At 40.2% G+C, this 25306-nt stretch overlaps 1 protein-coding gene across 7 annotated transcripts in view; it reads right to left on the bottom strand.

Moving 5' to 3' along the window:
• Positions 1 to 6054: 6054 nt before the first annotated feature.
• RLIM (ring finger protein, LIM domain interacting) overlaps positions 6055 to 25306 on the bottom strand; it is a 32559-nt gene continuing 13307 nt past the window's right edge. For 5 of the 7 annotated variants that reach the window (XM_007505624.2, XM_007505623.2, XM_007505625.3 and 2 more), the window contains 5 exons: positions 20600 to 20690; positions 16131 to 16271; positions 15167 to 15360; positions 13956 to 14039; positions 6055 to 13295 (listed from right to left, as the gene is read on the bottom strand). In XM_007505624.2, coding sequence (XP_007505686.1) covers positions 11680 to 13295; positions 13956 to 14039; positions 15167 to 15335 — 1869 coding nt within the window. In that variant the 5' untranslated portion in view covers positions 15336 to 15360; positions 16131 to 16271; positions 20600 to 20690 and the 3' untranslated portion in view covers positions 6055 to 11679. The remainder of the gene's footprint in view (positions 13296 to 13955; positions 14040 to 15166; positions 15361 to 16130; positions 16272 to 20599; positions 20691 to 25306) is intronic. The other 2 variants (XM_056809298.1, XM_056809299.1) reach the window with 1 other exon arrangement.

Raw genomic sequence — 25306 nt, 5'->3', positions numbered from 1 at the left:
ACGCCCATCCAACCCACCATCTTGCCTGCAATAACACCAGTTCGGATGCCACTAGACCTCGACTTGGCAGCCGGTATTCAATAAGCATTTCCCGATCAGGGGCTGCCATTCCATTCTGAGGCCAGCCCCTCGAGGGGCTTTGGTGACTACCCTTTCCATCTAAGCAGCTGGGGCTCATGAAAGGGAGGCCTACTACTTGATCTCTCTTATTTGGAAGTCAAGCTCTGATACCAGAGTCCCTGTAGGAAAAGAGCTCCGGGTTCAGGCAGCGGCAGTTTGGAGCACTCTCCATTCTCCCCCTTGCCCCAGGGGAGTTACACCCAGGGGTGGGAGATTGTGCGATGGAAGGATCACTGGACTGAGCCAGATCCAGGTTGGAATCCAAGCTCTGCCATTAGCTCACCGTGTAACCTTGAGCAAGTCACTGAACACTTTGGTCTGTTTCCCCATCGGAGGCTCCATTAGATGAGCTCTAAGGCCCCTTTCAGATCTAACTCTCTATGAACTCCTAATGCCTTAGCTTTCTCCAGTGGGTCAAGCCCAAGTCCTAGTGGATGGTGTCCTGGTCTTGGAGTCAGGAAGACCTGAATTTAAATCTTCCCCGAGATACTTACCGGCTGTGTGACCCTAGGCAAGTCATTTATCCTTGGTCAGCTTCAGTTTCTTCACTTGTAAAATAGGGATAATAGCAGCATCTATCTCCCAATGTTGTTATGAGAATCCAATGAGATGGTATATGTAAAGCATTAGGCAAACTTTAAAGTACTCTACATAAGCATTAGCTATTGTTCTTTTTAGGGAGGATCATCTCGGGAGCTGTCTCCAAGTGGTAAAGCCACACAACCCTCTGGAAATAAACAGCAATGGCTATGAACACTAAAGGCTAGCTGCGAAAGGCCCCCTTCCCTATGGATTGAAACAATCAGCTGCCCCCTCATCCTTTGAGTACCCAATTGTGACTGATCTCTGCCCCACCAGCCCTCTTGTGAATGTGGGCACCCCTGGATTTTATCTCCATGACTATTAGTGATGCCAACTGAAGTCGGGGATCAGCTATCAGAAATCTCCCAGCCCCTGTCCCCTCTTCTTCCCAGTTAGCCGACAAAGGGTCCACTTTCATGCCAGGTCAATGACGCGCTGGCAGTCCATGTCTGAAGAGGTACCAGATGTTTCTGTAAGATGTGTTCCTCTGGGTATGGCCATAGCATCTGACCAAACCAGATTTGATCCCAGCTGTGCCAGTACCACTCTACCCAGATATCTGCTCTCTCATTCCTTCTATGGCGACCAGTCAGAATAGGCTGCCATATAGGCCACCACTAGGCAGTGGTCTAGAGATCATGGCCCCAACTCAGGTCTTCAGAGCTTCATTTCCCAGGCCACAAAATGTGCCCAAGAAATTGCTTTGCAGACTTATAAAAAGGCCATCGAGAAAGGCATGTGATAACACGGGTGTCTTCACATCATCAAAACAAGCCAGGTGAATCTGTTTTTGCCAGAATGGGGAGACCACTTTCGCCATGGCCCTGCGCCTACATCCTCCAAGTCAACAAACATGGCAGGAGTACATGTGCTCGCTTTGGGCTGTCACCAGACTTGCTCGCTATTGGGAAATATTTGCTTTCCTTAAAGCTGAAGTCTGATCCAATGGCCTTGGACCTCAACTGGCCAAAACAACCTCCCACCATACCTTGGAGGAGGCTGACAGAAACAGATGAACATTTCTAATACCCACAGAAAGAGGAGCCTCAATGGTGACAGTACCAAGATGTCCAATGCAAGGTAGGTCTCAAACGTTGCCTGCTGCTGGCTAGATGTGCATGTGGCTATTCCAGATAGTGGAACATTCACTTGGAGACCACTGGAGCAGGCAAGGGCTACATATTCATTGTAAAGGCCTTGAGGATAAGGACAGCATTGTCTTTATCTCCATATCCCCAGCACCTGGTACATGGTAGACACCTGATAGTTGCCAATTAAAGCCAAACCCAACTTGGGGTTTAAATAAAAGCAGAAAGAAAGAAAAATCAGGCATTTTCCGAAGCACTGGAGCTTGGCACTGGATCTCCCCCTGCTACCCGCTGAATGATGATGGTGTATTTGTCAATAAACCTACCTTTCACTTAGCATAGCCACACAATGTCAATTCACTCCCATGTGAATGGTTTTGCCAGTTCTCCCAGGTCTGGACTACCAACCAGAGAGTTGGCTAGAAAGATGGCAGCACACACTCTAAGGCTGACCAGAAGGGGGCTCTGGATTAGCCCACCACATAAAGTATGTCAACATCCCTATGGGAAAACCTGCCCAATCTGGGCCCCAGAATCTAGAGAGGTGGACGTCTCTTCTCAGAGGAAGATCTGTGGATCATGGTTCAACCCTTTCAACCCGCTGCCCTGGTCCAGCAGACATGGGGTCAGGTTATTCTGGCATGCCGCTGTGGCCACGGAAGAAACAAGGCAAGAAAAGCTCAGGTTTCACAGCTAGCCATCTCTATTCCACAATGAGAAACAAGCTGGTTGTACTCATCTTTTGGGGAAAAACTCATTTTCTAGTATCTTTTTTTAACCCTCACCTTCTCTCAGAATCAATATTGGTTCCAAGGCAGAAGAGCAGTAAGGGCTGGGCAATGGAGGTCAAGTGACTTGCCCAGGATCACTCAGCTGGGACATGTCTGAGGTCAAATTTGAACCCACAACCTCCCATCTCTAGGCCTGGCTCTCCATCCTCTGAGCCACCCAGCTGCGTCCTCATTATCTAGTATCTTAACATGCCTGAAACCTTTTTGTGTTATTGGTTGTAAGGGAAAAGATGGAAACTGGAAAATTCTGGAGGTTTTTCCACTTGAGTTATTCAGATCCAAATTCGACCTCCTTCCCCTACTAGCAAACTTCCTGTTGATAGAACTCTGACCTTGACTCAATTACTCCCACCCCTACCTCCCCTATCAGCCCACTGTGAAACAATTTCCCAACTAAGAGACACTATTCAGACTGCTTTAATATTTCCCCATTATTCATGCTGACACATCATGTGACCATAACAGAAAGGGGCAGATTTTTTCAAAGGAAAAAATAATACTCAGACTCTTTTCTACATCAAAGGACCATGTTTTCAAATTGGGCACCTTGATAGACTTAATATCCATTTACATGTTCCACCCTTATTTGGAACAGAAGGAACCGTATGAAAATCTTCTTTGGGAATTGCCTACAAAGTCTACAGCCCACCCAAATACCCTGTGTGGTGGCAAAGGTTTCTTTGGGAAATAATTTCATTTTTGCAAACAGCCAAAAGCCAGTTTAGGGCCAATCCCAGCAAAGAACACACATGATAAATCTGGGGTTTGAGGGTTTGGGTAAAAACAGTACTCTGAGATTCAGGGAATGTTTTTCTCCCATGATCCTGAAATTGGTTCTGGAGATAATGTCCATACCTTGAAGATCATCCCATTTTAGAAATGAGAAAACTGAGACCCAGAGAGAGGCTTATCTTCCAAAGTCACACAGGCACCAGGTAGGCTTTGAACCCCGGTTTTATGATCCAAAATCCAGAGGTCAAGGCTGCCTTGACTGATATGGACACTTAAGGGGAGGGAGGGACAGTTAATGTGCAGTCAGGGTACTCATACTATATACTGGCACTAACAATATAAAGGCATTGGGAGCAGCTGGGTAGTTCAGTGGATTGAGAGCCAGGCCTAGAGACGGGAGGTCCTGGGTTCAAATTTGGACTCAAACACTTCCCAGCCGTGTGACCCTGGGCAAGTCACTTCGTCCCCATTGCCCAGCCCTTACTGCTGTTCTGCCTTAGAACCAATACACAGTGTTGATTCCAAGATGGAAGGTAAGGGCTTATACATACACATATAAAGGGATTGTGTGGAATTGCGACTAGTGTTGGTTTCAGGAGTCAGGAAGTCCAGAGACGTCCTGTTCAAGTCCCATTTTGAGTATTTGCTGTGCGATACTGGGTTAAGCTCCAATTTCAATTGGCTTCAGTTCCCCATCTATTAAAATGGGGGTAAGAGAAGCACCTACCTCCCACAGTTGAGGCTCAAATGAGAAGATATAAGCAATGCCCTCCACAAAATGTGGTACCTGTTGGCTGATATCATCATACCAGGTCTGTCTCTTGAGCATTAAGCCTGGGGCCTTGCTGAAGAAATCCCATTTAAACCGAGTTAGCTGAAATCTAGCATTCATGTAGGCTCTCGGAAAAGACAAGATTCAAAATATCCATCTGTGCGCTCTCTCTCTCTCCCCAACAGGGAATAGAGGAGAAAACAGAAACTTGGCTGTCACTTCCTAGATGTGACTTTAGGGCAAAGTAAATAACCTCTCGAGAAGAGTCCTGGCTCATAAAATGGGGGCAAGTACTCCTGGTCCCTGCCTGTGTTCTTGAAAGGAAAACCCTTTAGAAATGTGACCCCCTGCTGTTATTTTCATGGTTCTAAAATGTATCAGGTTGTACTCTATTTCCAGTAAAGCTACTGCCTTCGTGTGTCTTGAGCAGCCACATGAGTCGGCTACTTGAAGGCAACCAGGAATTCAATTCTCTCCAAGTCTTGCTTTTCTCTGTTCCTTGCTGTTTGCATAGCACTTCAGCTTGGCCACCAGTTTCTCTGCCCAAGTGGTATTTGTTCTTGGGAAACATTATCCATGAGCCAAGTATATGGGTACATGGGCATGAAAGGATGAGGGGTCTAGCTTAAACAACCTCCCTCAGATTAAAATCCTGGCTGGCCTAAAGGCTTTGAAAGGAAAAAGTTGTGAGTTCTCATTTGCTGAGCAAGTTGGGACACAGATGCTAATAAACTGCCTCACTGAGGCTTCCGCTATTGGTACTGGTTTACACTGCAGTTTTTGGAAACATGCATCGAGTGCCAGTTCCTATCCTGACTTACCAAGTGGGCTTGCAGGACTCATTTTAACTGTACACAGTCTTTAGTAGGTTATGTGGTCACACAAAAAAATGCAGTCACCACACACACACCAGAAAGTCCTCACAGTGGCCTCCACACATACTGGGTCCTGAATTGGAAGTCAGAGGCCTTGAACGTGAATCCAGGCTGAGCCACTCACTCACTAGCTGTGACCTTGGGCCAGATTCTCTTTTTAGGCTGTTTCTTCCTGTTGTATTAAATGGATTGAACTAGACAAGGGATTTGGAACTTGGGGGGGGGGGTGTCATGATCCCCCTCAGAATATTTTTAAATGCATGAAATAAAATACATGGGATTACAAGGGGGAAGGGAATAAGCATTTATACAGTGTGTATGATTTGCCGGGCATTGGCCAAGAGCTCTTTACAAATATTTCATTTGATGCTCATAATTCTGAGATATTATCCCCACTTTAGAGCTAAAGAAATTGAGGCAAACATGTTGATTTGCCCAGTGTTATTACACAGCTGGAAAGTGCATTTGAATTCGGGTCTTCCCAATTCCAGACATAGCACTGGAGATGATCCTGATGATCCCTTCCAACTCTTATCCTACTTCTACTGTGATACTCTCTGAAAATCAGTAACAGCACAGTATGGTCACAGAGAAGTGCTGGAGGAGGTGGTGAGTATGGGTGAGTATATGCAGGCAAAGCAAGGGATTCAGGAGATGAATCTAAAGGCTGAGAAACATCCTGAAAGAGCTCCGCAGTGAGAAAAAGACAGGGCTGTGCATGTTTGGGAGCATCTGCAGAAATGTTTCACGACCCCTGATAAAGCAGAGAAAAATGACTGTTTAAGTTGAAACTATTTATTTTATACAATACACAAAGAAAGCTAAAGTTATGTGGGCACACAGAACTGTACCGTCTTACCCTTCTGTACCCAATGAAGAGAACAGAAACTTCGTGCCCACATTGCACTGCAATTCAACTTAATCGTTTCAAATCAAGTCAACTGAACTGGGAGTTACAAACTATATAACTGCTTAGCACATCTGATCCGATGTTTTCATTCATTCAACAAGTATTTGTTGAACCAGAATGGAATATTCCCGTTTAAAAGAAAATGTTTTATAAAAGCCCAAGGAGTGATGATCAAACACAAACGACCACTTCATGCATTTTATTGATAGACTATAATTTAACTTTGCAGTATGACATTTACATTGGAAATAAACTCCTCCCAAAAGAGAACTATCAAGAATAAACTGTTTTAATATGGCCCTTCAGGGTTTTGCTTTGAAATAAACAAGTTCATTTTTAACAGATTTTCAAACATTGTACAAAAAAAGGAAATGCAATACAATCTCATTTAAACACAGGACTTCCCAACTGAAAGGTCTGCTGGAGGAGAGTGTCGAGTTCAGGTCAAAATGAAGGAAAAACAAGAAACCAGAGAAAGCAAGGCAGCCAAAGAAAATTCGTTCTGAGCTCCATTCTGTTTCTGGAATGAAAGGGAAAGCCTCTCCTGCGGGTCAGGAAGCCGTGGGATGACAAGCACGGGTTAGTCTTTGCACTATAAGCCTTTCTAAGCCTTGTGTCCGCAGACACAAAGCCAATATTCGTTGCTCTTCCTCTCCCAACCCCTTCCCCAGGTTCTCATGGGCTTCAGAAAGTTACCAGGTTTGTGCCACAGACCTGAGTAAACATCTACCCATAGCAGCATGTTCCCAGGAGAAAACAGGCAGATACAGAAGCCAACTGCACACCTACTGGACTAGACACTCAATGGCATGACTTGACCCTAACTCCCTAAAGCAGCACCAGAACACAGGAGCAAATAGGCAAGAAAATCCCAGGGCTCTGCAGGTGCCCACACCTAAGCATAGCAGTACAAGGGTGTTAGTAAAGGAGTGCTAACTATTTAGAACGAAGGCTGGGGAACTGCTGCAGCCAAACCTTGGCAGGTACTGCAGTCAGTGTACAAGACAGGGACTGCTAGAGGAGCCTTGAAAATACCAAGGCACAGTGTGGCATAATAGGATTGTTAACCACCTCGGCATCTCATTCAAATATATATGTATATGTGTATATATATATATATATGTATGTATATATGTGTATGTGTGTATATATATATATAGAGGTGGGTGTGTATGTGTGTGCGTGTGTACACACACATACACACACACACACACACACATTTCTCTCAACCCAGGTAGCTATAATGCAACCTATGGGTGTGCTTTCTGAAAGTTGTTTTCAGAACAAAAAACAAATCCTCACTGCTACTGTATTTGGGAACAGACCTCAGACATTCGATTTTGGTGCCTACAGAAAGACAAGAGACTAATTTAAAAGGTTCAAGGAAAAGGATGCCTTCTGAGTTGCAACATCACCTTCGTGGGACCGCGCTGCGTGCCCCAGAGGGCCAAACCCAAACTCCAGAAAGTGTTGGATGCTCTCGCCTAAAGAAAATGGTGCAAATGACTCGCTCTGGGAGATCTCACTAGGAAAAGAGTTTCAGTGAAGCCAAGGGCCCTTGATTTCCAAACTGGAAAGTTAAAGGAAGGGCAGGCCACAGACCAACATCAACTTAGGATTATAAGAGTCCAAAAAGGGTTGCACACATCAAGCTTTTATCTTTCCAAACAGCATATCACTGGTTGTCTTATTGTCCCAAAGGCCCCCCTCCCCCCAGATCAAAAGTATACCCTTTAATCTAAAAGTAACCAGGTAGATAACAGCACTGTATTATTTACCAAAAAAAAATACTGAAATGAATGCATTTATACCTTAAAAATAAGTGCCTTGTATTTGTACATTTAAGGAGATGACACAAAGTGGTCATCAGTATAGGTCTATGCCAGGAGGTATGCCAGACATATTTTGGCTTCTTTAAACTTAAAAATTAACGACTTTTGACAGGAAAATCATGTCAGGGGAAACCCCTTGACAGCTTTTTCCGTTTGTTTCCCCCTTAAGGCAGAAAGACCCAGCATCTTTACTTTTGAAACTGAAAATCCGCCCTGTTGTAGAGGGTTAAAATGGCCACAAGGTGTCACTGTAAGCCAGTTCAATGCAGGAACTGACCGTGGCGAGGGAGCAATAGCTCTCTGATGTTCTTTACCCTCCTTCCCTGGCAGAAAGGGATCTAAGATTGCAGATAGCTTTCTCAAGCCATCGCTATTTGAGAAACAAACAATATTCCGATCAAGAATAATTTCAAAACATCTTGACGCTAAGCACCAAAAGGATTGGGGGGCCACTGGGGGTGGGGGGGTTAGGAGGGACAATAAGAGAAAAATTGCTTGAAGTAATGCCAATACCCAACCAGTTTCTAATCTTAAGAGTCAGATGAAGGTCAACATCTGAAAAGCAGACAAATGAAAACTAGCAATAAATCAAATGAAACTCTAAAACCTAACAAGACCACTCTATCTCCCTCCAACCAAGCAAACCTTCCAGGACCCCATTGACATGGAGGGAGGCATACTTTTCTGACCAGTTACTCAAAGTGCTTCATTGTTAAGTGTTACTGAGAAAGCTTGCACTTTTAGAACCTAACACTAGCAAATCTCTGTTGCTTTTCTCGATTAGTCAAAACAAAAACCCTTCAATAACATTTTTAATTCTTGAAAACTCAAATAGTCCAGAAAATTCGTTCTGGTTTTTATTATTTCCCTAAACTGAAAAGAGTTAAATCTCATCTTATTTCTTGGGGTGCTTATTTGTTGGGTTTGGGGCCCAGACCTCTGATGATTCCATTGGCATAGGAAGCTTCCAGCACAGAAACTCCCTCTCTATTCTCTTCCTCTACAGAACTGCCACTCAGTAACAGTCAGGGAGTTGCCCCAGGCACTGAGAGGTTAAGTTAAGTGAACTGCCCAGGGTCACAGTGTGTATGTGGCAGGAGGACTGGAACCCAGGGCTTCTGGCCCCCAAGCCAGCTCTCTCCCCACTAAATAATGCTGCCTCTGTCTTGTTATTGCATACAGACTAAAGAGAACTGTTATGCAATGAACTAAAACGAGAGATGCATAATGAACAGCATAGTCTCTTAAAAAGAGAACAGGCCCTCAAAACAATAGACATTTCAGCTGTTAGCTGGGAAAATATATATAAATTTTTGCTCTCCCCTGTACATCTGACCCCTGCTAATGATCAGGGCTTAAAAGAGTCAATATCTATATTCCCAGGAAGATACATAAGTTACAAATTTTGTAAAGTTAAAAAATAAAGTATTTATAATTAAGTAGTAAACCCCACTTCACAATCCAATGGAAGAGTAATGAGTGCTTCTGAAAAATAAATGTGCCTCCAACATGCATGTTAGAAGCATCGTGTGCATTCTACCGCAAAATAACTCAAACTGTTTCCAGTGCCTATGGAGAACAGCTCCCACATCCATGTTCATTAGTGTTACTATTCTGGATGACCCGCTTCTTTAATACTTGCTAAATGAATACATCATAGAAGGTAAAAGGAAGATGGCTAGAGGTGTCCTGTCCTCAATAAAAGCTGCTTCTATGCCTAAATTGTGCTGCAATGGTCTCAAAGCCATCTGAAGCTAAGCATTTCCCACTTCCTCCCCATGCAATGGAATGTTCCGCACAGAGGAAATTATTTCTAGCCAATCAGAAAGCCACCCCTGTGGATATGCAGAGGGGCTTGCACACCCTCCTCAGAAGAGAAAGGCTGTGCTCCAGCAGGGAATGGAATTCTGGATCTTCAACATCCAATTTCACTTTTTAAAAGATAAACTTCATTATGGATGCAGCATGAAAGTGACCTCTGCTTGCTCTTTTTTTTTTTTAATGAGGCTTTGTTTGGATTTTTTGGACCTTCATTGCAAGAGCAGCACAAATTCTTGGTTAACTGCCAGGCTAATGCTGGTTAAGGTACCCAGATAATGTCCAAAGCAGACTCAGTCATTTACACTGAAGTCCATCTGAATATCCTCAGCCCAAGTTGGTCAGAAGTGCTGCTTAAGCAAGGCCAAGGACATGGGCTCAACCCCCCAATTGGGCCAGTTTGCTCTGCTTCAAAAAACAAAAACAAAAATCCTGTTCCATAAGCTCCATTGCCTACCCCCAAGGCAGAGATCTCAAGAGTATCTATTGGTCACAAGTGGCATCATCACAAACCCTTCCCCCACTACCAAGGAAACAAGTAAAACGTATGCCTGGGTTCTACTACTAATAGGTGGAGGAAGGAGAACAGGAAGAGCAACAACTTCAACTATAGGAAAGAATAGCACACGAAGCCCAACATCACTAATACTTTCAATGAACTTGGGGGGTCAGGGAGCAGCACTTAACTTTTCAAAGAAATGTAAGATGGCATATTTTCAATCAACGGACTAAGGAAGACTGAGCCCGGACAAACCTTGAAATGACAAAACCTTAAGGCTCTTCCAATTCAGAGCACCTATCTGTAAAGCAGCTAGAATTCTGCGAAAATGCTTTTAAAGTCTTGCACCCTCCACTATCATTCTGGGGGCAGATTAGCCTGTTAACAGAGGTTGGGAAAATCTCAGCTCTGTCCCTGTGGGGTTTGGAAAACAAAAACTTGATCAAAATCGCTGAAGATTCAACACAGCGCTTTCATCTACTCAAATGGACTAAATAGCATTAAGCCTGTGTCCACCTCTCCATGTAAAACTGGCACATCGGAATTACTACACCTGACAGCAAGTTCAAGTAAAGCTCTCTGGAGCTCTCTCCTTCTACTGCCCCCCTGTCCTACCCCAACCTACCCATCTCCTTTCTGCTGAAGCTTCAAACATCATAGTTAAATGTTCTATATTGGTCTTGAATGCAATTATAGGACTGAGTTCTGAACTTTGTCCAGCATTCCAAGGTAGCTGTAGCTGTTCACATAAAGGAATAATTCTAGATAAGCTGTTCTTGGACAATCATATGTCACAAATACAGCATTGTATCACTGTGTGTTTCTACAGATAATGGCCCTCATTTGAAAAGTCATTTTTTTACATCTAAGCATAGTGCTTTTGAATTTTCAATTAATACAACACTGTACTGGAAAAGAGAGTATTGAGCTCTACAAAAAAAAGCCTTACATTTTTAACCCCCCTCCCCAAAGTGATTTTTTATTTAAACAAGCATAGGCATTTTTATGATTTCCACGACAAGATAAATATCCCAATTAAACTATCGTAGCTCACTCTACAGTGTGTGCCAGTGATTGGCTTAGGAGACAGCTATACAATTAGAAGACCCTACCTTTAGTGTTATTTACACTGACATGCCCATCTAATCTGTAATTATAACAAATTATATTATTGATTTTGGTGAATTTAAAAACTAATGGCTGGAGATTGGTGGAGCTTGAATGTCAAAAAAGAAATCCACATGAAATCTAATTCCAACCTGGGCTTCTACTTCACACAGCTCTCTCCTAGATGGGATGGGGCTGGATCTTTTGAGATCCAAATGAAGCTGAGAGGAACCATCACTAAGACATTGTTTTTAAAATAATTAAGAGAAACCAAAAATACTTATGGATAAAATTATGTTCAATAAAACAAGATACTTATTGATATTCAAAGTCAGATTTCCGGGCCCTAAAATGTTGCTGTTTAAAGTAATTGGCTTTTATTTGAGAATAGGAGTTGGGAAAGGGAGAACATTTTATTGGAAGCAAAGATGCACTCCTGGATATTACACTTAAACACCACTCAAAAGGTGGTCATAAAGCAAGTGGCATCTGTTTTCGCTTTTGCCCATCACTAAAAACAGCTTAGCTGTAGAGCTGAAAGTCCAGATCGCATTTAGACAACACTTTCTCTGTTTCCAGAGGTTAAGACTGCTCTCCGACAAATGGGGCAAGTGGAATTTTCAGATAACCAACGGTCGATGCAGTGAACATGGTACTCATGAGAACAAGGCAGTTTTCGAAGCTTGTTGCCTTCGGTGTACTCGGTAATGCAAACACTACAGGTTTTCAGTGCATCACTCTCACCAAAATTTCGCATGGCCAGGTTGTCAATCTGTTCTTTGGTGAGTCCTCTTGGTTGGTCATCATCCTCCTCATTCAAGAGGAAAAACTGAGCCAGACTAAGGAAGGGCAAAGAGCCACTTTCTTCAAATGTGACCGAATTTCTATCTCTATCCCTATCCCTATTCCGACTTTCCCGTCTAATGCCCGATGAGCTTCCTTCGTTGCTACCATCGTATAACTCAGAGTTGGTTTCTAAACTTTCAATGCTAGAGCTGCTACTGCTACTGCTACTGGCACCTCCTCCACCAGTGCTAGTACTGGCACTAACGCCAGATGTACCAATACCGCTACTACCCAGTCCTGGGTTTTGAAGATCTGGATCGTCAAGGGTTGGACTTAAAGATGGACCACCGGACTCTGTGTCACTATCGCTGTACATGAAGTAGCTTAATTCACCAAAACCAGTCATTATCTGTCTCAACATTGTCTGAATTGCAACTGAAGTAGTCTCACTTAATCCCGTATTTAAGATTCTACGAATAGGTATTCTGATAGTGCTGACATAAGTTCTTACTCCTGCTCTTTCTGATCTTGAAAATGTACGCCTGAACCCTCCACGTTCACTTTCATAAGTGACGGTGTTATTTGTTGACTGAGATCTTGACCGAGTCCTACTAGCTATACTGTCTCTCTGCCTATATTCCCCTGGACGAACTCTTCTCACTTGAAGATCCAGAACTATGGTTGGAGGTCTCTGACCAGGAGCTAGACTTTCATTACTCCCACTGGTCTCCGATGAACCTGATGCCTGAGGGATGTTTCTCATCTCAGAAGCTGAAAATGAAATTGCATTCTCATTGGCCAGTTCACTTCCCATCATATGTTGTCTCAATGTCACATGTTGCCTTGTTCTAGAACTCCCCTCAGCCTCATTTACCACAGAATGTTCGAAAGTCTGAGATGTGATATTATGATGGGCTCTTCGGGGAATCTCAGTTACTGAAATCAAAGGTGACCTACTTCTATCGGTTCTAGCTCGGATCCTCCGTTGCTCTGGACTCCTGCTTCGGGCCCTTCTCTGACCTCTGGGAAGAGGAGCTTCTTCGGTTAATTCCTCAAGGATACTTCTTTCAGATCCATGTGGCCTGATAAATGGAGACTCAGCTCTTGGTGTTTCAATGTCACTTGGGTTACTACTATTTTCGGTATCTTCCCCGATGGAAGGCTCTGCAGATGGATCGTTTTCATTCTCTGAATTTGGGGTCCCATTACGGTTCACATTTATTTCCAAACTGAATCTAAAGTCACCACTATTTGGATTAGTCCGGCTCACTGCTCTCCAAGACTGATTTCCTCTCTGTCCACTTCTTGTTGTATTTCCAGTCTGTCGGACTGAATTAAGCCAGTCAATGATGGAATCGCTGTTAGAGACATCGTCAGCTGATTCTATAAAGAAAAAAAGAAAAGAAAAGAAAAGAAAAAGAAAAGAAAAAAAAAGAAAAATAGGAACTACAAAAATTAGGACTGAGAAAAAAAACCACTACTCCTCCTTTCTCTAAGACTCCAAAAACAATAAAATGAGAACTTAAAAGATTCAAAGTAGACTTTGCATAGAGACAAATTAATACCACAAATGTTTCTAGTTCTGATTTATATGCAGAGTATTAGCATCCAACCTGAGCACAGTACACAAGGGGAAGAGCTCAGGAACAAAAAATGGACTGCTGGCTTCTGAGGCCAGACCTTCAGCTTCCCTGTCTCCCACTGGCAAGGAAATGCCATAAAAGCTAAATATGCTGAACCCAGAACATTTTTATTTGCTGGAAAGGAAGTAACTTTTCAGAGAAAAGGAAATAGTAAGTAATGGGAAACCTCAGTATAGTTGGGAAAATCATGGGGAAATTTCTCATTTAAATGATCTAAAAATCTATAGCTTTTTCTCTCCCAATATAATGCTGACCATTCACACTTAAAATATCACAATGAATATTTCACTTTTGTGAGAATTCAGATTCATTAGCCCCTACTTATGCATAATTTATGGCCCCTAGTCAAAACTTAAATAGATCCCCCCCCTCCCTTCTCCATCTCCCCAATATTATATACCTCTGTTGTCATCACTGTTTTGTTGTGGGGGACCTTCTTTAATCTGATGAAGTCGTCTTATTAATTCTTCTTCCGTAATCTCACCTGAAAACGGTTGGAAAATGTTACTCAATTATAGAGGAAAGAGAAGCAATGAAAGCTAACCTGAAAAAGATAAGAGATTGAGATTGGTAATAATCTTTGTTAAAAGTCATTTTGAAGGGGTGGGAGAGAGAAATAAAGCGATCACATTCCTTCATTCTTTTGGGTCTAGAAAGCCTTTTAAAGTGCCTAATTAAAAAGCAAATACTCCAAGAAGAAAGTCATTGGCACACTATAAATCAGCTAATATCTTTAGCAAAGGCCAAAGAGGAAAGGGTCCGGGCACATCTTACTATGCAATTTTGCCTTGGAACTCACATACCTCAAACCCCTCACCATTCCAATCTTAGCTCTTATTCCACAAACTCATTTCCTGTGCCATCTTCAGTATGTGCCTTAGGGTTTCAATTCCTAGTCTAGGCTTTGCTCATAAACTGTTTGCTTAATGGTATCACTTGCTATATAGCTAAGGCTAAAAACCCAAATAAAGCCTACATTTATTTCACCCTACCCATATTCACAAAACCAGTTTATGCCTATTAAAAATGGCATTATCAATACTACGGGCACTTCTGTACTAAATATTCACAGACCTAGGAGTGTTTCTTTTCTTTTTTTCCCCCTATGAGTATTTCTAAAGAGATTCAAGTCCAGCTTACATTAACCACAGCCCTCATGTGATCTGTAGACCAAATTAAATTACCAAATTAATAATAACTACCCTCCAAAAGAGAGGATGAAAAAATAATTAAGTACAAATTCACTTCTGGTCCGCAACAAGGCAATATAATATAACATGAATAAAATCAGATAACACAAAGCAATGATTAGCCAACTCAAGAATCATTCTTTTATATGCATATAAACCTGTGTGACCTTAGGTGAGTCATTTAAACACTTTGGGCCTCAGATTTCACATCTGTAAAATAAGGGAACTAGAACAAGATAATCTAAGCTCCCCTTCCAGATAAAAACTAATGATTCTGTAAAAGGCAGCAGCAGAATAATCATCATCATTCAAATACAGCAATACAACAGTTAATGGAAACTATATGATTGAAAAATAAAACTAAGCTATTTAAAGTCAATAATTAACACATGTAAATCCTCAAAATTACATTATAACATACCTGGTGTTCCTAGCAAATTGTTATCCCTCATAAGCCTATAATCGTCTTCACTCAGATTATTTACAAAATGGTAGAATGCCTCTTCTCGATCCAACCGATCCAGCTGACGCCGGCGTTGAGCTTCAGATGGATCGATACTGCCTTTATCATTAGAATCTGAGTTTTCCATTTTGATGAATGAATGGAAAAATTACCTGAGAAAGAAGGAGGAAAAGATATTGCTCATCTTGAAAATAGCATATGGATCAACCTCCCCCCAAATATTCATTGCACTGTTCATAATCATTAACATAATTCATCAGATAGATGAATGTACTCTATATGAATTTAGAAACTACCTAATAGCTAACAATCCTTGAGATGTACAGGTATACACTTCTGAGTGAGTGTTTAGAAAATAATTAGGAGACTGCCAGGAAAATTCAATAACTAAGAATTTGAAGGAATATATTTTTGCCAGGTTTCTAGGTGGTTAGCTAGCAAAATTTTCCATGCTAATGGAAGTGTACATTTTATGGAATCTACAGTGTGGATGATACAAAAATAAACTTTATTTGGTTTTATGTTCCTCCTCCAACTTCCCTCTTAATTATATTTGGATTAAGCCAACATTAAAATTAGCTTGCATTCCACAACCAACCAACAATGGTGAGGAGGGGGTAGAGGAGGGGACCGGCAGTATTTCAAAGCTGCAACAGCAAGGGATTAAAAGTTCTTTTACTATAGGGTTTCCTTTCATTTACCAAAGATGCTGAGAAAAGTTCTTTGAGTTCTGTTTTGTTTTTTTACAAAACAAATTAGAAGAGGGGAAAAAAAAAGATTCATTTCTTGTATGCATGTGAACATGGGAGAAATTTGCAAGAATTGAAATCACAAATGGCAGTAGTGAAATTTAAAACTTCCCTTTACCCCTTCTCTCCCCCCCAAAAAAGAAAGAAAAGTAAAAGAAAAAGAAAAAACTTACAAGAAAGTTTTTTTTTCTTGGAAGTACACTTGACTTTCAGTTGACCCAAAGGGCATTTGGGTCCAGGCTTAAGTTCCTGAAGTTCTCTACTTCTTCCTAGATTATATTTGGAACTATTCTGTCATCTTGGGGGAAGAACGACTAAAATAAAAATTATAAAGCTTTTTAGATTGGCCAGTAAAATGGGAGAAGAAAAAAATTTTTAACAACTCTTAGAAAGACTCAGTTTCCCAAAGTAGTTACAAAAAGATTCATCCACTTTGGTAAAACTGTTTACAAAAAGGTCTATCAATACGTTGGGTCTTACAGAAACTGGAGACTTTGAGGGGACCTCAAAAAGAAAACTCAGTAAGTTAGTTTCCAATATCTTATAATTTAGCAAATTTAAAAACAATGGGAAAGCAACCTTTTTCCCATGAAGCCCAACCTTAGAAACTGATTTCATACTTGGAGGAGGCTATTTTTTGAATGTCAATGATAAATTTATATATACTTAAAAAATTCTAAACTTTTGACCATACAATTATGAACAATCCTGATTTTAAAAAAAAAAGCAAGGCATCTATGAAAGGCCAAAGGAAACTGAAAGCTCCCCAATGAGCTTTTTTTTTTTTTAAAGAACAGATGCGTTCAGATGGGACACATACCCAGTGGTATGAAGAGTTAACAGGAAGGCTAAAAAGCCAGGATCTGCTGAGGCTTGCAAAAAGAAATGTTCAAGATGCCAAGGAAGGTTCAGCTACCACACTGGCCAACTTCTCTAGCAAGGAATATGATCTTCCAAATGAAAAGGAGGTGGCAAAAATGATTAAGAGGGAAATGGAAACCAAGGGGTGGGATTGAAATCCAAGTCCTTTGGCTCCAAGTTCAGTGCTCTTTCCACACTGCCTCCTTACTTTATAGGTCTAGGAAAAATACTATCAAAATTCACAAAGAGGAGTAAAATAGCCAAGTATCTCAAGGGAAATAACGAGGAAAGGGCCTGAGCAGTAAGTACCAAATCTAAATGATACTACAAAAAGCAGGGAATAATCAACACTATTTGGAAATGGCAAAAAAAAAATAGGAAAACCAATCAATGGAATGAATTAAGTACATGGCATACAGAAACAAAACAATGATGGAAGCACAGTATTTGAGAAACTCAAAGTCCCTGACTACTGAGAGTAATAACTCACATTTGTAAACTGCTGAGAAGACCAGAAAGCAATATGGTAGAAATTAGGCTTAGTGAGAATGATGCCAAGTAAGAAGGAAAAGAAAGATAAACGTGCCACTGAAAGCATTTTTAAAATGCACACAACAAAGGGATGTTCATCATCTTCTTCCCTCTGTTGTGCATTTTTAAAATAAAGTAGAACAACCGAAATTAACTTGCTGAATTCATATAACATACTTGAAAACTCACCATTTAATAAGCAGCTTTCCTTTCCTATTCTTCATATATTGAAAAATTAATATGTCTATTGTATTTGTCAAGTTCAGAAAAATTAAAAAGTTTGAAGGTTGCTGGACACAAGGAAAACCAAATAACCTCCAACAGTGATTACACAAGGGCAAGAAGCAACTTGTTACTGATGTGGGAAGAAAAACCCTAATCAACTGCTTGTGTCCAGTGAGAAGGCTTTGTTACAGCAAAGATAAAAATTAGTACAAAGCCGGAAGAATAAATATGAGAAAAAGACACTGTATAATTAAAAGAACTCCTACATGGCCTATTTAAGCAAATTATTGATACTGTAATAAAATATAAGAAACGAATGGAAGGATTAGACACCAATTATAATAATGTTCATAAAGAACTGTAACTGATATAAATCAATTGCCATTAAAAAAAAAAACAAGAGTATAAAAAATATCTCAGCTGGCAAACACATGCCTAATTTTGTGAAGTGGTGAGATATAGCAGCCAGAGACCACACCAATTTAGAAAAGATACTGGTTTGTAATATCTCACAGGGAAGAACAGCAAAAGGAATGAAAATTACTAAAGAAAAAAATTAATAGGTTAAAAAACACTTAAAGAAAAAAGCCAGGCAAAAGATTTGAGCCTAATTAAAGTCATCCCAAGATTAATTAAGAATGACAATAGAAGGATAACAAACAGAAGAAAAATAGAAAAGAATTTGCAAAAGATTAATACACACAAAAAAAAATCTTTTCACCATCATCAAGGACAGTGTGGTTCAATCAACTAGGATTCAACATCCCAGTCCTTCCTGTAGTAGTCAGAAGTAGTAAGGAAAGGCAGCTGGAGACAACACAAATGTCAGGGTGTTTAGGGATGATTCATAAAGTAACTAAAGGAAAGGAATATATTAAAGGCATGAAAAAAAAATCCTGGACCTTACTTTTTTCAAAGGGTAACCAAGAGTATCAGCCAATTGCCTACCTACAGGCCTACTTTGCAGTCTACATTTTTTTTTTATAATTCTCTCTTTCTCTCTTCATTGAAGGCCTCCTTGATGAAGGATTAGCAAGGATTAAGACAACAGGTTTTCTAAAGCAATATTCTACAGTACACATCCTTATCATCATCACACAACTACGACATATACAAAATACAAGATCCCACTAGACTTGTTTTGATGACTAACAAAAAGTTTAATTCAGTAAAGGCTCTCTTCCAACACAAGTTGTATGTAGGAAGGTATCTCCTATGCATACATCAAAACCAAGCAAGATTCCTTGAAAATGACAACAGAGACAACTCTGTTTAATGAAGCAGATCTATCAGGCAAAGCATAAGATAAGAGAACATCTGTTCCTTAAAGCTGTTCACCACCGTTATAGAACTCCAGAATCCAAAATGAAGAATCACTTCTTCTAGAAAATGAGCTCCCCCAACCCAGATCCTCATGTTGGGGGATGACATAGTACTTATTGATTTCATCAGGTACCAGGAGGTTGCAATGAGCTCATAATCACTCCAAAGAAGTTGATCAGAAAAGAAGTGAGATCAGAACAGAGACAACTAGATATAGTAGATAGGACATAGGCCTTGGAGTCAATTAGTCCTGAATCCAAATTCTGCCTCTGACACTTATCTGAGGGGCCCTGGGCAAGTCACTTAACCTGTCTCAGTTCATGGATAATAATAGCACCTACCTCCTAGAGTTGTGAGAATCAAATGAAATAATATTTGTAAATTGCTTTGCAAACCTTAAAGAGCTATCAAAATGTTAACACCCAACACACAAGATAAAGTTATGAAAGACATTCCTTCACAACAGTATTCCACTTTACTCTTTCCTTGCAGTCTTTCCTTTGTGCTTACTCATCTCATCTCTACAGCTTCCAAATGACAAAATTCTTTATACATGTCATTCAGAGAACCAACACACTTTTGGGGGGGGGGTCCCCAAACCAAGCCAATTCACAGTAACTTTGCTTGGCTGGGGGTGGGGGGGAGGGGAGTCTTTAAGGTTGTACCTTTGTACATTTTACCAGAACTATTTATAAATAGAATCCACTTGAAAACAAGCTGCCAGATCACTATCTTGCATTCATTAGCAATCTTCTAAAAGCTGGCTCCATAATTAAATCAGACCCCTTTTATGTGGTGAAACAAACTAGTAGAGCAGAAGGCATGGGCTGGTTCAAGAGCCAGCTCTGATGTTTAGCTATGAGACAATGGGCATACTATGCCAGTTAACTTAACCTATTTCCTCTTGTAAAATATAAAATGAACCATTAGGTCATAGGGTTGTGATAAGGAAAATGATAACTACTATCATCAAAATACTATGCCACCCAAAGCACTTGAAATTTAAATCAGTAAGAAAGTCAAATGAAATTATGTCAATAATGAGATTAGCTATCTCAATGCAAATTTAATTCACCTTGAATTTCTAAATGTGAGTTTAGGGATCTTAATTTCTCTTGTTTAGTTGTTTCAATATTGCCAGACTTTGTGACCCCTATTTGGGGTTTTCTTGGCAGAGATCCTGAAGTGGTTTGCCATTTCCTTCTCCAGCTTATTTTACAGATGAGGAAACTGAGGCAAACAGAGTGAAGTGATTTGCTCAGGGTTCACACTACTAAGTATCTGAGGTAAATTCTGAACTCAGAAACATTAAGTCTTAATGACTTCAGGCTCTATCTACTGTACCACCTGTCTCGTAATTTCTCTTCTAGTTTCTGTCATATATTATCATTGCTAATAGGATAGCATTTTTGAACTTCCTATCCCATATACCATGGCCCTGGGGGTATGTAATTAAGTTATAGGGCTCTTCAAAAATGACAGGTTTGGAAAGACCTGGTAGCACCAATAATAACACTTTAATCAAGTACCGTAGGCCTATTTGGATCCCAGTTCCAAAATTCAGGAAACATGCCAAAGCTGTTGTGAAAAAGAATAGGAATATAAAAATATAAGTCTTCATTAAATAGAATTTGAAAATGTACAAATAAATTCAGAAAGCATTTAAGAGCATGACACAGTTGTTAAGTCTGGAAGAAATTACCTTTGGAAATAAGAGGTCAAGGTAACCTAAGCATCATTCACTTGCCACAACGCTCGATGCACTTTGCTTCTCTTTCCTCCAAGCTCCAAATCTGGAAGTTTTCCAAAACAGGAAAGGTCAGAGATGTCATTAAAAAATTCACAGGAAAAAAATATAAAAGTTAATTCATCAAATACAGATTAACAGGCAACATTCCATTTGTAACAGAGGGTCAGAAAGGAGTTCATGAGAATTAAGAAGGTTATGTGGACCGCTTGAGTATCTTTCTTCACAATGGCAATCTAAAGTGTGAACTCACAGAGTAGATCCACATGACAAATTTCTGGGAGAGCACAAACAAGAGTTGCATGGAGTGAGCAAACATGGATGAGTTTTAATCTGTGGCATCGGAGAGGACATCCGAACAGATATGTTCATGAATGATTTGAATAGAAACTTTTTCCATAAAGTACAGAAACATTTAACCAGAATAGAAATGAGAAGTACTCTCCTTAGAGAACCAGTTAAACTTACACAAAATGGAAACCTTATTTTGAATCTGAGACCTGACTCAGTCTTTCAACATAGCCCATGCCCTCTGTGTTTGCAGTAACTTTTAATTTCCAGCATCTGAACCACTCAATGGTATTAATTCCACCTCACCATTTTTTAAAACCCCTATCCTCTATCTTAATATCAATTCTAAGACAGAAAAGTGGCAAGGGTGAGGTGATGAAGGCTAAATGACTTGCCCAAAGTCACATAGCTGGGAAGTGTCTGAAACCATATTCAAACCCAGGTCTTCCCAACTCTATGCCTGGGACTCTATCCACTGAGCCACTTAGCTACCCCAAAGAAGTTAGCTATTTCCAAAGCAATTGTTCTCATATGATAATTAAGATAGTTGTTTTCAATATCCAGATGGTAACAATAATGATCTAGTCTGAATTAGCTTTGAATTTGTTACTAAGCACTTCTACTTAGGTAGCATGTCATAGTAACTAGAGGGAGGCAGGGAGCTCTGGGTGAGAGTCCTACATCTGGCAAGCAACAGATACAGATAATGTAACCCTGGACAAGTCAATGAACCTATTGGTGCTTCAAGCAACTTCCCGAGACTGTAAATTATGGGAGTTGATGATCTACTTCAAAAGGAGTTTCTATCCCAGGAGTTCCTCAGATTGCCTAGCCTTTGTCACTCTCTTCTGTCCTAGAATTGATACTAGGACAGAAAGAATTTTAAAAAAACTTCTACCTCTACTACTTACACAGCTATGTGATTTCAAAATGGAACCTAACCCTCACTAGGCCTCAGTTCTTATATGCAAAATATGAGAGGTTGGCCTAGACAGCCTCTAAGGTCTCCTGTAACTCTAAATCTATCAGTCTATAATTTTTTTGGTCCCAGTTTTCTTATCTGTAAAATGAGAAATATGGACTACATGGCCTCTAAAATTCCTTCCACCTCTAAGTTTATGATGTTAACATATTTTAAAATAAATTTCTACACTCTAGAAAGAGAAAAAATGGCAGGCCACTTCACAAATATTCAGTCAGAAAAAAGAGATCATCTCCAAGTGATCCAATCTGTTCCTTTTACTCATTTGTATCACAAACTAAAATTGGTTTTTAACCATGAATTTACTTGTGGTTTTTATTTTTTTTTTCCCCCTGAGATAATAGGGGAGAACACCAAATGGCAATAAACATCAAAAGTCATTGCATCAAACATATTCATTCCTGGACATTTAGGTGACACAATCAACTGCATTCAAGGAAGCCTAAGATCTACCAAAACACTAAAATAAAACATCTTTCCCAAAGAAAAAACAAAAAGGTAAAGGGGGGAAGCCATCTTAATTTTAACAAAATCCCAAATTCTCATTAAGCAGCCACACCAATAAATGTTTCAATTCTACTGCTGAGTGAGGAAAAGTCCCCCCCCCCCTTTTTAAACCCTTACCTTCTACCTTGGAAGCAATACTATGTATTGGTTCCAAGACAGAAGAGTGGTAAGAGTTAGGCGATGGGGGTTAAGTGACTTGCCCAGGGTCACACAGAAAGGAAGTGTCTGAGGTCACATTTGAACCTGGGACCTCTCATCTCCAGGCCTGGCTCTCAATCCACTGAGCCACCCAGCTGCCCCCCTAAGGTTTCCCTGATTTTATAACTTTTTTTATGTTTCCTGTACCAGTACCCGTAAGAAGAACTGAATGATGTTAATGATGCCAAAGAGACTAAATTAGAGCATGAGAAAATCAGAAGTTACCTATCCGCCTTCAAATTCTTTCCTCTACCTATTCTCCAGCCTTATTTATCCTTTCTTTCTAAAGCCTGGGGGAAGAGGAACTTTTTTCCCTCTCAAAAAAACAGATTAAAAAATCCCAAACATCCCCTCTTTCTCCAAAGCCCCACAAATGGCTAGTTCTATCACCAATATGTAAATACCAAGAGATCTTACCTTTAAATGTTAGAGCAGTAGAGTAAAACAAGAAAACTAAGGTGTCATTAAAGCTGTCCAGCTTTCTTTTTGAAGCCCTGACTAGTGAAAGGCAATCTTATTTATGAGGCTTTCATTATCAATCGTGATTCCAGGTAAATTACTCTTTATATTAATGTATGTGTGTGCACACATTAGAAGTCCTTCATCCTGACTGTTTGAGGACATTCAAATACTTCAAGTTCCCTTCACCCACCTTCTGGGGTTGTTGTGAGAATCTGTGAAAGCCCTTTTGCAGTGTCTGGCCCACAGCTGGTGCTATAAATGCTTATTCCCTTCTACCTCAGATGAATAGCATGACTGCAATAACTTATAACTTAGTCTTTCAAGGTTGCCTGAGGTCCAGAGAAGGTAAGAGATTTAACCAGAGGCACATAATAGGTTTGAGCCTAGGTCTTCCTAAGTCCCAAGCCAACACTCTTATCTCTACCTAAGCTGTCTCTCACAAAGGTGAAATCCTATTTAAAAAGTCAAAGGATTTTTACTAAGAAACAAGTTCTTAGAATTGGACAGATGAGGTATCTCTTGAAACTGGTGTGCCATGAAAACCTTAGTAACAGGAAACTTTTAATAATGGAAAACAAAAACATGGCCAAGTCCCTGTCAGGTGTTCAAGAGTGCTTTGGGAGTCAGGGAGCTAAGCTAAGGAAAGCAGAGCTCTTCTAAACTGTTTCTGGTCCCCACAGATGATGAATCAGCAACAACTGTCTTTCAGCATCTCATGTCTCTCTCTGGCTCAAACATCTAAGGAGGTGATGTGGGAAGAACATCAGCAGAATTAGGAGCTGGATTTGAAGCCCAACTCCATTGGCTTATTATTTTTCCTGTGGGCAAATCAATTAAAATTTTCTGGGCTTTGGTTTCCTTATCTGCAAAATGAGTAAGTTGGACAAGAGGATTTCTAAAGTCCCTTTTAGGTAACACATCTACCAAATGCAAAAACAGTTCAATGTTTTCTTCAATGATTTGTCCATGATCACACAGCCAGTCTGGCATTCTATCCTCTCTATACCTAGCCCTTCCCAAACCAGACTAAAATTGGGAAATATTTAACAAAATAAAAATGTAATAAAAGAAATAATGTAAATTTGTGGTCTTCTAAGTCAACAAGCAGCCCACAAGGATTCCTTTCTATTTGAGTTTGATATCACTAAACTATAGCATTCTGAATATATGTCTCCCAATGACCCTGGCCAGAAAACAAAGCCTATACTACTCAAACCATTCTTCAAACTAATGAAATAGTACTTAAGAATCAAGGAGGGAGACAAAGAGAGGAGAGACAGAAAGGAGACAGACACAGGGAAACAAATAGAGTTATTTCCCTTTAAAGTGAAATGCAACTTGCTTAGATATCTCTTTCCCTTTCTTTAAATGTGTTCCAAATTTTTCATTTACCTAATCATTATCCCCCTTCAGGACAGTTCTAGACAGAGGGGACAAAGACAGGCTATAGGGATTATACTCTTAAGCAACACATCATAAAAGCCTGGCCATATATGTGAGAGGTGCTTTCTCCTATCTCTTTTTTGGAGCCAGACTTCAGAGGTCATTATAATTTCAGTTTCCACTGCTTCATTCTTTCCATTTACACTCTTGTCAATGTTCTTTTAAGAACAAAATTCTGACAAAGAGAAAAATGGCAAATGCTGGAGGGGCTGTGAGAAAACAGGTTCACTAATGTCTTTGAGGAGCTGTGAATTAGTCCAGTCATTCAGGAAAAGTGATTTGAATCTTTGACCAAAAAGTTACTAAATTGTTCATGCCTTTTGATCCAGCTATACCAATATTAAGGCAATACCCCAAAGAGATGAAATACACAGAAGAAAAAGGTCTACATGGATGAACATTTATAGCATTTCTTTCCATAGGAGAAAAACAACTGGGGGGGGGGGGTCCTACCTCCTGAAAACAAATTATAACATATGAATGTAATGGAGTATTACAGTGCCATAAGAAATGATGAAAACGACAATTTGAGAGGATACTGGGAAGACCTATATGAACTGATGCAGAGTGAAATAAGCAGAACTAGAACAACAATTTTTACAATGATAACAATAGTAAGGAGAAAAATATTTTGAAAGACTTTAGAAGTCTGATGATAAACCATGATGCTAGAAGACTAAAGATGAAGTACTTTCTACACTCTTGCCAGGAAGAGATGGGCTCTATAAAATGGGGGGAGGGATTGAAATATACATTTTTGGACATAGCCAACATGACAA

The sequence above is a fragment of the Monodelphis domestica genome, chromosome X, assembly GCF_027887165.1.
Source record: "Monodelphis domestica isolate mMonDom1 chromosome X, mMonDom1.pri, whole genome shotgun sequence".
Lineage (NCBI taxonomy): Eukaryota > Metazoa > Chordata > Mammalia > Didelphimorphia > Didelphidae > Monodelphis > Monodelphis domestica.
Note: the sequence above shows the minus strand (reverse complement) of the source record. Positions and strands in the feature narration are given on the sequence as shown.